The sequence below is a fragment of the Phyllobates terribilis genome, unplaced genomic scaffold (assembly GCF_046119375.1).
Source record: "Phyllobates terribilis strain yellow unplaced genomic scaffold, ASM4611937v1 Scaffold_10__3_contigs__length_209671492, whole genome shotgun sequence".
Classification (NCBI taxonomy): Eukaryota; Metazoa; Chordata; class Amphibia; order Anura; family Dendrobatidae; genus Phyllobates; species Phyllobates terribilis.
Genome location: NW_027362770.1, coordinates 207,335,862 through 207,349,693, shown reverse-complemented (window position 1 = coordinate 207,349,693; position 13,832 = coordinate 207,335,862). Strand labels below are relative to the sequence as shown.

Sequence of the window (13,832 nt, the reverse complement as noted above, 5' to 3'; positions counted from 1 at the left end):
GTACTAGGGCCAGTATTTACTATACTATAGATCTAGTGTTAAAACTAGTAGGGTTAGGTTATAGCACTGATCTAGAGTAATGCCTAGAGGAGTTAACTTATAGTGTAGATCTATTGCTGGAACCAGTGTGGTTAGGCTATAGTGTACGTCTAATATTAGGGTCAATTGAGCCGGGCTATAGTGTAGATCTCTAATTAGAGCTATTGCGGTTAGGCTAAACTGTAGACCTAGTATAGAGGCTAGAGGGGTTGGACTATATTTAATGGTGTTAAAATTAAACTATTGTGTTAATCTAGTGTTAAGACTTAGGGTCAGGCTGTAGCGTAGATCTAGAACAATGGCTTATGGGGTCCTCCTATAGTGTAGTTCTTGTACTAGGGATGGTGGGGTCAGGCTTTCATGTAGATTTAGTATTAGCCTAGTTGGGTCCGGCTTTAGCATAGATCGGGATTATCAGGGTACATTTTGACCAAACCATAACATGCTAACCGGATGTGGCATAACCACTTTTTAAAGGGATTTAAGAAGATCCATACCGAGGGACTTGTTGGGTTAGGATTGGGATATGTTCCCACCACGGAAGAACTTGTGGTTATGGCTGTGATGGATGCTGACATCGGTCATGGGTTAGGATTGGGATATAGTCCCACCACGGAAGAACTTGTGGTTATGGCTGTGGTGGATGCTGACATCGGTCATGGGTTAGGATTGGGATATGGTCCCACCACGGAAGAACTTGTGGTTATGCCTATGGTGGATGCTGACATTGGTCATGGGTTAGGATTGGGATATGGTCCCACCACGGAGGAACTTGTGGTTATGGCTGTGATGGATGCTGACATCGGTCATGGGTTAGGATTGGGATATGGTCCCACCACGGAGGAACTTGTGGTTATGGCTGTGGTGGATGCTGACATTGGTCATGGGTTAGGATTGTAGGATTGGGATATGGTCCCACCATGGAGGAACTTGTGGTTATGGCTGTGATGGATGCTGACATCGGTCATGGGTTAGGATTGTAGGATTGGGATATGGTCCCACCACGGAGGAACTTGTGGTTATGGCTGTGGTGGATGCTGACATCGGTCATAGGTTAGGATTGGGATATGGTCCCACCACGGAGGAACTTGTGGTTATGGCTGTGGTGGATGCTGACATTGGTCATGGGTTAGGATTGTAGGATTGGGATATGGTCCCACCACGGAGGAACTTGTGGTTATGGCTGTGATGGATGCTGACATCGGTCATGAAACCTTTCTGTGCAGTGTCATTTACCCTGAAGAGAATCTCTGTTTCTTTTTTAGCGTTACCAGAATCTTTTACCGGAGAGGTAGCAGTGTTTGTCTGGAGCAGCAGTGCCCTGTTAGGTCAGTCGCTCCCAGAGCCCCTGTGTGTCCTCCTCAACCCACTCAGTACTTTGTACCGTATCTGTCACCATTTTCCTCCAGTATTCTGACCATGTGTGAAGAGCTGGTGTTCTTGATAAATACGTTCTTCGTTTCCTTGTCTGTTCATTGCTTGAGTCCTGAATCATCTCCCATCTGGAGCCCACAAAACTGTCCACCGGGGCCAGAATAACTCTTCTTAAACCTGTGTTGTCCCCTCAATTGCTCATTAGATAGATGAATGAGGCTAACCCTAAAAAGGCTAAATTCAGTAAATGACATTAGGACCGGGCTGTAGTGCGATTTCTGCTCTGGAAACCTAAATTCTATGAATGGTTATTGAAAGCTGTTCTTATGCAGAGGCTCCTTACAGTGTTTGGAATGTGACCGCATCGGCCTGCACTCTACACCATGATGACTCTCATCCGTAGAAATCTGAATCCTGGATTGTACCGGGACAGAATGCAACCATTGCCCTGAACATCAGCCTGGCCAGCCATTGTCTGGGGGTTTGCTATAAAGCATCGCCATAGACCCCTGAGTAGCAGTGGCATGCGTCCTTCCTGAGCTGAGGGTCTGCTACAACGAGTCAGTGCTGGCGAGTGACCTATGACGATCACCCTGTAATCTGTCACCTGCTCCAGGAGATCAGTGGCCTTCACTCAGTGATTTATGACTGGCACCCTGTAATCTGTCACCTGCTCCAGGAGATCAGTGGCCTTCACCCAGTGATTTATGACTGGCACCCTGTAATCTGTCACCTGCTCCAGGAGATCAGTGGCCTTCACCCAGTGACCTATGACAGACACCCTGTAATCTGTCACCTGCTCCAGGAGATCAGTGGTCTTCACCCAGTGACCTATGACAGACACCCTGTAATCTGTCACCTGCTCCAGGAGATCAGTGGTCTTCACCCAGTGACCTATGACTGGCACCCTGTAATCTGTCACCTGCTCCAGGAGATCAGTGGCCTTCACCCAGTGACCTATGACAGACACCCTGTAATCTGTCACCTGCTCCAGGAGATCAGTGGTCTTCACCCAGTGACCTATGACCATCACCCTGTAATCTGTCACCTGCTCCAGGAGATCAGTGGCCTTCAACCAGTGACCCATGACCGGCACCCTGTAATCTGTCACCTGCTCCAGGAGATCAGTGGCCTTCACTCAGTGACCCATGACCGGCACCCTGTAATCTGTCACCTGCTCCAGGAGATCTGTGGCCTTCACCCAGTGACCTATGACCGACACCCTGTAATCTGTCACCTGCTCCAGGAGATCAGTGGCCTTCACCCAGTGACCTATGACCGGCACCCTGTAATCTGTCACCTGCTCCAGGAGATCAGTGGCCTTCACTCAGTGACCCATGACCGGCACCCTGTAATCTGTCACCTGCTCCAGGAGATAAGTGGCCTTCACCCAGTGACCTATGACCATCACCCTGTAATCTGTCACCTGCTCCAGGAGATCAGTAGCCTTCACTCAGTGACCCATGACCGGCACCCTGTAATCTGTCATCTGCTCCAGGAGATCAGTGGCCTTCACCCAGTGACCTGTGACCATCACCCTGTAATCTGTCACCTGCTCCAGGAGATCAGTGGCCTTCACTCAGTGACCCATGACCGGCACCCTGTAATCTGTCACCTGCTCCAGGAGATCAGTGGCCTTCACCCAGTGACCTATGACCGGCACCCTGTAATCTGTTACCTGCTCCAGGAGATCAGTGGCCTTCACCCAGTGACCCATAACCGGCACCCTGTAATCTGTCATCTGCTTCAGGAGATCAGTGGCCTTCACCCAGTGACCTGTGACCATCACCCTGTAATCTGTCACCTGCTCCAGGAAATCAGTGGCCTTCACTTAGTGACCTATGAATGGCACCCTGTAATCTGTCATCTGCTTCAGGAGATCAGTGGCCTTCACCCAGTGACCTGTGACCATCACCCTGTAATCTGTCACCTGCTCCAGGAGATCAGTGGCCTTCACCCAGTGACCCATGACCGGCACCCTGTAATCTGTCACCTGCTTCAGGAGGTCAGTGGCCTTCACCCAGTGACCCATGACCGGCACCCTGTAATCTGTCACCTGCTCCAGGAGATCGGTGACCTTCACCCAGTGACCTATGACCGGCACCCCGTAATCTGTCACCTGCTTCAGGAGGTCAGTGGTCTTCACCCAGTGACGCATGACCGGCACCCTGTAATCTGTCACCTGCCCCAGGAAATCAGTGGTCTTCACCCAGTGACCTATGACCAACACCATGTAATCTGTCACCTGCCCCAGGAGATCAGTGGTCTTCACCCAGTGACCTATGACCGGCAACCTGTAATCTGTCACCTGCACCAGGAGATCAGTGGTCTTCACCCAGTGACCTATGACCATCACCCTGTAATCTGTCCCCTGCTCCAGGAGATCAGTGGTCTTCACCCAGTGACCTATGACAGACACCCTGTAATCTGTCACCTGCTCCAGGAGATCAGTGGTCTTCACCCAGTGACCTATGACTGGCACCCTGTAATCTGTCACCTGCTCCAGGAGATCAGTGGCCTTCACCCAGTGACCTATGACAGACACCCTGTAATCTGTCACCTGCTCCAGGAGATCAGTGGTCTTCACCCAGTGACCTATGACCATCACCCTGTAATCTGTCACCTGCTCCAGGAGATCAGTGGCCTTCAACCAGTGACCCATGACCGGCACCCTGTAATCTGTCACCTGCTCCAGGAGATCAGTGGCCTTCACTCAGTGACCCATGACCGGCACCCTGTAATCTGTCACCTGCTCCAGGAGATCTGTGGCCTTCACCCAGTGACCTATGACCGACACCCTGTAATCTGTCACCTGCTCCAGGAGATCAGTGGCCTTCACCCAGTGACCTATGACCGGCACCCTGTAATCTGTCACCTGCTCCAGGAGATCAGTGGCCTTCACTCAGTGACCCATGACCGGCACCCTGTAATCTGTCACCTGCTCCAGGAGATAAGTGGCCTTCACCCAGTGACCTATGACCATCACCCTGTAATCTGTCACCTGCTCCAGGAGATCAGTAGCCTTCACTCAGTGACCCATGACCGGCACCCTGTAATCTGTCATCTGCTCCAGGAGATCAGTGGCCTTCACCCAGTGACCTGTGACCATCACCCTGTAATCTGTCACCTGCTCCAGGACATCAGTGGCCTTCACTCAGTGACCCATGACCGGCACCCTGTAATCTGTCACCTGCTCCAGGAGATCAGTGGCCTTCACCCAGTGACCTATGACCGGCACCCTGTAATCTGTTACCTGCTCCAGGAGATCAGTGGCCTTCACCCAGTGACCCATAACCGGCACCCTGTAATCTGTCATCTGCTTCAGGAGATCAGTGGCCTTCACCCAGTGACCTGTGACCATCACCCTGTAATCTGTCACCTGCTCCAGGAAATCAGTGGCCTTCACTTAGTGACCTATGAATGGCACCCTGTAATCTGTCATCTGCTTCAGGAGATCAGTGGCCTTCACCCAGTGACCTGTGACCATCACCCTGTAATCTGTCACCTGCTCCAGGAGGTCAGTGGCCTTCACCCAGTGACCCATGACCGGCACCCTGTAATCTGTCACCTGCTTCAGGAGGTCAGTGGCCTTCACCCAGTGACCCATGACCGGCACCCTGTAATCTGTCACCTGCTCCAGGAGATCGGTGACCTTCACCCAGTGACCTATGACCGGCACCCCGTAATCTGTCACCTGCTTCAGGAGGTCAGTGGTCTTCACCCAGTGACGCATGACCGGCACCCTGTAATCTGTCACCTGCCCCAGGAAATCAGTGGTCTTCACCCAGTGACCTATGACCAACACCATGTAATCTGTCACCTGCCCCAGGAGATCAGTGGTCTTCACCCAGTGACCTATGACCGGCAACCTGTAATCTGTCACCTGCTCCAGATGATCAGTGGTCTTCACCCAGTGACCTATGACCATCACCCTGTAATCTGTCCCCTGCTCCAGGAGATCAGTGGCCTTCACCCAGTGACCTATGACCGACACCATGTAACCTGTCACCTGCCCCAGGAGATCAGTGGTCTTCACCCAGTGACCTATAACCGGCAACCTGTAATCTGTCACCTGCACCAGGAGATCAGTGGTCTTCACCCAGTGACCTATGACCATCACCCTGTAATCTGTCCCCTGCTCCAGATGATCAGTGGTCTGCACCCAGTGACCTATGACAGACACCCTGTAATCTGTCACCTGCACCAGGAGATCAGTGATCTTCACCCAGTGACCTATGACCGGCAACCTGTAATCTGTCACCTGCACCAGGAGATCAGTGGTCTTCACCCAGTGACCTATGACCGGCAACATGTAATGTGTCACCTGCACCAGGAGATCAGTGACCTTCACCCAGTGACCTATGACCGACACCCTGTAATCTGTCCCCTGCTCCAGGAGATCTGTGACCTTCACCCAGTGACCTATGACCAGAACCCTGTAATCTGTCCCCTGCTCCAGGAGATCTGTGACCTTCACCCAGTGGCCTATGACCATCACCCTGTAATCTGTCCCCTGCTCCAGGAGATCAGTGACCTTCACCCAGTGACCTGTGACCGGCACCCTGTAATCTGTCACCTGCATCAGGAGATCAATGACCTATGGCTCGCATCCTGTAATCTGTCACCTGCTAATCTGTAACCTGCTCCAGGAGATCAGTGGCCTTCACCCAGTGACCTATGACTGTCACCCTGTAATCTGTCCCCTGCACAAGGAGATCAGTGACCTTCACCCAGTGACCTGTGACCTCCACATCACCAGGAGACCTGTGACTTGTACTCTGTGACCTACAGCAAGTGATGTGTGACCTCCACACAGTGACCTGTGACTCGCTCCAGGGATCCTGTGACTTTTGACCACTAACCTTCATCCAGTGAGTTGTACCCATTAAACTGTCACCTGCACACTGTGACCTGCAACCTGTAGCCAATACCTACAGCCCCTGACCAGTTACTGTACCCTATTACCAGTGACTTTCTGCTCTGTTTCCACTTTAGTCAATTGGAGGCGCTCTGCCTTTCTTGCGGGCACCTCCCAGCGGCAGTGCGGCCATCCTTATGAATTCCTGGGTCTGTTGGTGCTGCTTGTCAGGGAGCTGTGTGGTTAGGTCAGGGTTTTGAGCCCTGTGTATTGCTCTCTTCTCTTTACACACCTGAGCCTCTGACTCTCACTGCCAGTTATAGTTTCCTCTGCCTGGTGTTTCTATGTTACTTGTTGGATTCCTGTTGTCTACCTGTGGTCAGTTACCTGACCATTCTTCGTCTGCGGATTTTGTACCTTTGCTGCCCTCCTGGTTCTGACCCGGCTACCTTGACTTCTCTCATCTCTGGTTCGCTCCTCTGGCCAGCAGCCCTTCAATGGAAGAAATCTAGTGGACCTGTTGTAAGACCAGATCCCTGCACAGGGGATAAAGGGTGAAGGTCAGGGTTCCTCTGGAATCTACCTGACGGAGTGGCTTGTGCCAAGTCTGTATGAGGAAGCCTTTCTGAGCCTCTGACAGATGTTACAAGTCTTGTGACCTCACCCAGAAATGAGTGACTTGTGACTGCCCCAATAACCAATGACTTGTGACTACCCCAATCACCAGTTACTTGTGTCTGCACCCAATAACCAGTGACTTGTGACTGCACCCAATAACCAATGACTTGTGACTGCACCCAATAACCAGTGACTTGTGATGGCCCCAATAACCAATGACTTGTGCCGGCCCCAATCACCAGTGACTTGTGCCGGCCCCAATCACCAGTGACTTGTGACTGCCCCAATAACCAGTGACTTGTGACCACACCCAGAAATGAGTGAGTCATGACTGCCCCAATAACTAGTGATTTGTGACTGCTCCAATAACTAGGGACTTGTGACTGCCCCAATAACCAGTGACTGAACTCCATAATCAGTGACTGCACCCAATAACCAGTGACCTGTGACTGCACCCAGTAACCAGTGACTTGTGACTGCACCCAATCACCAGTGACTTGTGCCGGCCCCAATCACCAGTGACTTGTGACTGCCCCAATAACCAGTGTCTTGTGACGGCCCCAATAACCAATGACTTGTGACTGTACCCAATAACCAATGACTTTTGTGACTGCACCCAATAACCAGTGACTTGTGACTGCCCCAATAACCATTGAATTGTTATTGTCCCAATAACCAGTGACTTGTGACCACACACAGAAATGAGTGACTTGTGACTGCCCCAATAACCAGTGACTTGTGACCACACCCAGAAATGAGTGACTTGTGACTGCCCCAATAACTAGTGACTTGTGACAGCCCCAATAACCAGTGACATGTGACTGCCCCAATAACCAGTGACTGCACTCAATAATCAGTGACTGCACCCAATAACCAGTGACTTTTGACTTCCCCAATAACCAGTGACTTGTGACTGCCTGTCAGGAACTCCACAAGCGATGACACCGGGGAAATAACGCAATATCTCACCGTGCTGTCACGCTCTCAGTATTTTGTCCGGAGTCACGAGCACACGATCCAGACAACTCGCTACTTAGGTATCGGTAAGCGACCAGTGAGCGTATGGCGTAACACCCTGGGTTCCACAGCCTGGAATCCGTGTTTAACGCCCTCCGTATGGTCACTGTCAGCTTCACGATAGCCCAATTATTAATACTCTCTGCCACCACCGGCCAAGTTTGAAATATAATACAGGCCTGGCCGGACGCCTGCATTTTGGTAGCGTATATGGTTTCGGGGGAGGGAACGATTACAGAACAAAAGAAACAGAACTATTAAATTTTATATTTAATCCAAAAGGGAGGCAGTGTTTAGGAAAAATATATACAAGGATGTTACAAAGGGGACATTACAATACATAGGCAGTTACATAAAATAAACAGGATAAAAAGTGAAACTTACACTATAAAGATCGCTGTGACGATTCAATATAGGTGGAGGGGAGATGCTCCATTTACTGTTATCGAATAGGGTACTCCGCTATGATAGACATATACTCCTGGGCAAAGAACACGGCTTCAGCCTCAACAAACTATTTTATGCTGAAGGGAGAGACCCCCCTGTGTTGACATCTCAGGGGCTGAGCTCCATCCTTCAGATTTGTATTAAAAACCCGTTTTTTGGGATAACTCATCATGCGTTGATCCCAGAAGCCCAAAAGTGATATCATATTTTCTATTATGATTTTATCTTCAGTTAGAGACCACACATGGCATAGTTGCAGTCTGCTAACCTGGTGTTTTTGCGCTACAGCTCCCTGATTTTTCTTACAGCCCTGGAAAACTACATATACATTCCTGGGCTGATTTGGTCACTAAAAATATGGGTCCCATTACTGTCAGATGTATGGAACTCACAATATTTCATATTTCATTTCGGAGTCGGCGTGGCTAGAAATTTCTGTTAAACTCTCTTTGAAGCTTGGGAAAGCAACTTTCCCAGTTACATGTGAATTAGTGCAAACCAGCCAGTAATTGCCCCCTGCGTCATCCAAGGACGAGAGGCTCGCATCTTAATGAAGTTTGGTGACACCTCTTGGCTGGCATGTGTAAGGCCTTTTGGCTGTGGGTGATAATTTGCAGGAAGACACTGTATAATTGTCATCTCTGGACAAACACTACAGGAGAGGGCATGGGAGAAGGGGCTAATATTCTGTTAATATTTTCCTGACATTAATGTGTCCCTGACACTGCCCCAATAACCAGTGACTGCCCCAATAACCAGTGACTGCCCCAATAACCAGTGACTTGTGACTGCACCAATAACCAGTGACCAGTGACTGCCCCAATAACCAGTGACTGCCCCAGTAACCAGTGACTGCCCCAGTGACCAGTGACTGCCACAATAACCAGTGACTCGTGACCTCCCCAATAACCATTTACTGCCCCAGTAACTGCACACATTACATTCCCTGCTGTTACATATTCTTTACTATTTTGTTATAGGAGCAAGAATGGATTCAAGAAGCGGAAGCTGACCAAGTAGGTGACAACTTTCCTTCATCTCATTATCGGCTCAGTCTGAGGTGCGGCAGCAGAATATCTGATTGTGGGACGCCCACCGCTGGTGCTCTCAGCTGTCAGCCTGTGGTTCTGGTCCGGTTCTGCCGGTGGTATTTGGACGTCACGCCTCATTTATCGTCAGTGACTTGTGTTATTTCATTAGTGGAGTCCACACTATTAACCATTCTGTGACTTCTCTCCTTTGCCCCGGAAGCCCCGTGCAGTTAGACGACTTTGATTCCTACATTGTGGATATGGCCAAGGACTCGGACTACAAGTTCTCGCTGCAGTTTGAGGTAAGTGATGGAATCCACACACCAAACGGCCAGACGTTCATGACGAGTCCCAGATCATTGTGGTCTCCGATGACGGAGGGTCCTGAGCTGAGGTCTGCTAGGTGCACATGTAATTCACCCCTATAGCATCCCACAGCGTAAGCCCTCAGCGGGTCCGCTCTACCAGAGCTCGGCCATAAACCTCTAGACATGACATCACCCATCATGTATCACCCTGTGACCATTCGCCATGTCTTTTCCAGGAGCTGAAGATGATCGGCCTGGATATTCCACACAGCGCTGCCGACCTCCCTGGAAACAGATGTAAAAACCGCTATACAAACATATTACCATGTGAGTAGATGCAGAAATGAGGCGCCACCACTCATAGAGGGGCACCATGACAAGACCTTACCCCGCCTGTCTGGTATCATCCAGAGGCCTCACAACTAGTGTTGAGCCACCCCCGTAGTGTTCGAGTTCGGTTCGGTTCGTCGAACACCCGTGTGTTCGCCGAACTGTTCGTCGAACTGTTCGTCGAACACCTTCGAACACCGTTAAAACCAATGGCAGGCAAACAAAAACACATAGAAACACATAGAAAACACCTTCAAAGGTGTCCAAAAGCTGACAAACTGCTCAGAAGACACAACTAACACATGGAAAAGTGACAAGTACATATAGTCATGCGAAAAGAAAAGAGGTGGAGGAGTAAAAGGAGGGGGAGACACAGATATAGGCATGTCATGCCCTTCTAAAATCCAAAAAGTGAGAAGCCGAGACGGCCAGTCCGCTCCTGCCCGTGCCACCTCCGTGTCGCCGGGTTTGTGCCAGAGCCGCGGTGAACCCTGACGGCCAGCCCCCCTCTCCCAATACTGGTGCCTGTCCGCTGGTGGGTCGAGAGAGCCCCCCTGTGGTGGAGGCAGCTCTAAGCTTTTTAATTTAAATTGTCCCTCTAATTTGAATGAATACACTTTAAATCCATTTACAAGGATCTATTGGAGGGCAAGTCTCATGCCAGCAGCCGCGTAATTCCAGCTCCAGTAGCGTCCACTAAAGCTGCTGCAGTTAAAAAGCTTTTATAAGGATCGAGCTCGGCTGTCCACCGCAAGGCATCCTAGTGCCAGTCCCAGCCCCTATGCCTTGGGGTGCCTCCTGATGCTCTTCACTAAGTATCCCGTGGTCCCGAAGCATTTCCTTTGAAAAAATTAAGTGTCCAAACTACAGGTGGTGTAGCTTGCTTAACAGCCGGGATAATCCGCTGACTAGCAGACACTGCTACTAGGCACAAAGTATTTCCTGGGCTAGATGCAGTTAAAAATTTGTAAGTAGATACTCTCGTTGGATGCTGAGAAAGCATTCCATAGAGTCTCCTGGCACGCCATATATGATTCTCTTAAAAAGCTTGGGGTAGGGGTCTAGGGGACCCTTTTATAGCCAAAATCACGGCCCTGTATCACAATACGTCACCTAGGCTGAAGATAAATGGAACTGTAGCACCGAGGGCTCGGTTGCTACAGACGTATTGCACCTCACCCAGAGGTGTGATATCTCACTCTCAGGTAAGGATGGAGTGTGGATCAGGACCCGACACCTGCATGCATTACACCACATTGCCGTGGGGCAGGGCGACCAATATGCCCCTGAGATGGGCACGACAGTCCCTGTCCCTGGCTGGAGTGGGGGGAGGGAACACTGAGGAAGGGGAACCCTGTAGTGCAGGAGCAGGGAGGAAGCAGTTCCTGGGTGCATTGAGAAGGGAGTATAAAAGGTGGGCACCATCTTAGTTCAGTGCAGAGAAGTCTGAGCAGAAGTGGCAGGGAGCAGGGGCTCTGCATGAGCTCTGCTCCGGAGGCGGGCCTAGTAACAGAGGCCCAGGCCTGGAAGAGGGAGAAGGAAGGAAGAGGAGCGGAGAAGGCTCCAGGAACGAGGAATGAAGGGATCCCAGGGGTGCGGACGGGCGAGTCGCCACCGCACGCCCGAATCCACCTGCGTGGAGGGGTCAGGCCAAAGGGGGAGACCGGTCCCCGAACTAGTGGAGGCAGGAAACGACCCTCAGCTAGAAACCGGAGGCTCTGACATTTTATGTGGCGCAGCCCCTTGCTCCACCCGCTAGGAAGGCACCACATAGGGTCAGGGAAACTGGCGCCAAGTTTATCAAGAGGAGGCCCGAGGCAGCCGGACAGAAGTGTTGGTAAGAAAGGCCAGACAAAGGACACACAAAGGGGGTCCTGTGAAGCGCTCCAAAGTTATCTGGGAGTTGTCTGAGCCCCTCACCTGGTGAGCACAGTACGACGTGGGCAGCCGTTACCTGCAGACGTGGTCTGGATAATAAGAACTGTGAGTAAAGGCCCTGAACTGCATCACTGACTCCGTGTCGTTACTGCTGCTGCCCTGCACCATCACCCCCATCCTCCGCATACACTGCCCTGAGGCTATACTCCTCCCGTGGGGAGTTATGCTACGCTCTGCTGCACCCACAACACCAGCCTTAGCGGTCTGCCCTGTAGCGGCGGTTCACTCTGACCGCAATCCACGGGTGGCGTAGTCGGACATTTAAACATCAAAACCACATAAATAGTTCCGCCACTGGTTTGACCGCCCTGAGCCACGGAACCGGATCGCTGCCACGAAGACTACAACCACCAGCATCCACCAAAAAGGGTCCGGCTCCGGGTGTCCCAAGGCCCAGGGGGTGCGTCAGAACATTTTCATCACCTTTCACAATCACCAATGGGACAAGGCAGGGATGTCCTCTGTCCCCTCTCTTATACATCCTAGTGACGGAGCACCTGCTCTCATCAATTCGCCATAACCCCAATATTAGGTGGATTGAGGTGGGAGGCACCGAGTACAAGTGCTCTCTATTTGCTGATGATGTCCTAGTATATATCACTCAATCACATATATCCATCCCTGCTGTTATGGCTGAAATAGATCACTTTGTTACATGGTCAAATTTTAAAATCAATGCAGCGAAGTCTGAGGCCCTCGATGTCTCCCTCCCCAAATCCATACAGGATTCCATCCAGTCCAACTTTCCCTTTGCCTGGCCCTCACAGGGTATCAAATACTTAGGAATTCCTATTCATAGAGACCGCTCCCATCTATGTTATCTTAATTTTGGGCCCTTTATTGAACAACTCCATACAGACCACGGTTGGCAAGTTAGAACTGTAAGATTCACTACGTGAACCGCTGGTGTTTTGTGGAAAAGCACATGTACACTGCGTTCCAAATTATTATGCAAAAAGTGTTTAGGAGTGATAAGGGAAGAATTTGTTTGTTTGTCAGTTAAACTCATTGATGGTGATGTGTGTCAGGGCTCTTTATATCACTGTAAGCAATTGCAGACACCTGTGCTAATTAGTTTGGCAGGTGTGTCCAATGAAAGGCAAGACTACTTAAGAAGGCTCTCTCACATTATTAAGCAGCCTACATTTTCTGCCAAAATGGGAAAGAAAAAGGATGTGTCGGCTGCTGAGAAGCAACAAATTGTGGAGTGTTTAGGTCAAGGCATGACTACAATCAACATTGTGCGATGATCAGGATGAAGTGTCTTGGCAATCAAGAAGTATGTAGCTGATTCACAGTACACACGTGTGCGTGCTGATAAGGGCAAATTGAGGACTCTTTCCTACAGGCAATTACGTCAGGTTGAAACAGCAGCGGCAAAAAAGCCTTGTCATAGCAGCAGACAAGTTTTTGAAGCTGCTGGTGCCTCCAACGTCCCCCGAACAACAAGATGCAGGGTCCTTCAGAGGTTTGCAGCTGTGCATATGCCATCCTGTCGACCTCCTCTATCCACTTCACACAAGCAGAAACGGCTCCAGTGGGCCAAACATTACATGAAGACTGATTTCAAAACTGTTTTGTTCACGGATGAGTGCCGTGCAGCGCTCGATGGTCCAGATGGATGGAGTGGAGGATGGCTGGTTGATGGACACCCCACGCAAACACGGCTACAGCGCCAACAAGGAGGAGGTGGAGTAATGTTTTGGGCTGGAATCATGGGGAGAGAGATTGTCGGCCCCTTTAGGATCCCTGAAGGCGCTAAAGATGAACTCCATAATGTATGTGGATTTTCTCAAACAGCACTTCCTGCCATGGTTCAAGAAGAAGAACCGTGTATTCCACAGCAAGATCATTTTTCTGCATGATAATGCA

At 50.5% G+C, this 13,832-nt stretch overlaps 1 protein-coding gene across 2 annotated transcripts in view; it reads left to right on the top strand.

The window, feature by feature from the left end:
- PTPRO (protein tyrosine phosphatase receptor type O) overlaps positions 1 to 13,832 on the top strand; it is a 621,455-nt gene that overhangs the window by 455,868 nt on the left and 151,755 nt on the right. The window contains exons 18-21 of one of the 2 annotated variants that reach the window (XM_073650601.1): positions 1,305 to 1,367; positions 9,334 to 9,369; positions 9,605 to 9,686; positions 9,929 to 10,019. In XM_073650601.1, the coding sequence (XP_073506702.1) occupies positions 1,305 to 1,367; positions 9,334 to 9,369; positions 9,605 to 9,686; positions 9,929 to 10,019 (272 nt within the window). The remainder of the gene's footprint in view (positions 1 to 1,304; positions 1,368 to 9,333; positions 9,370 to 9,604; positions 9,687 to 9,928; positions 10,020 to 13,832) is intronic. The other variant, XM_073650602.1, reaches the window with a different exon arrangement.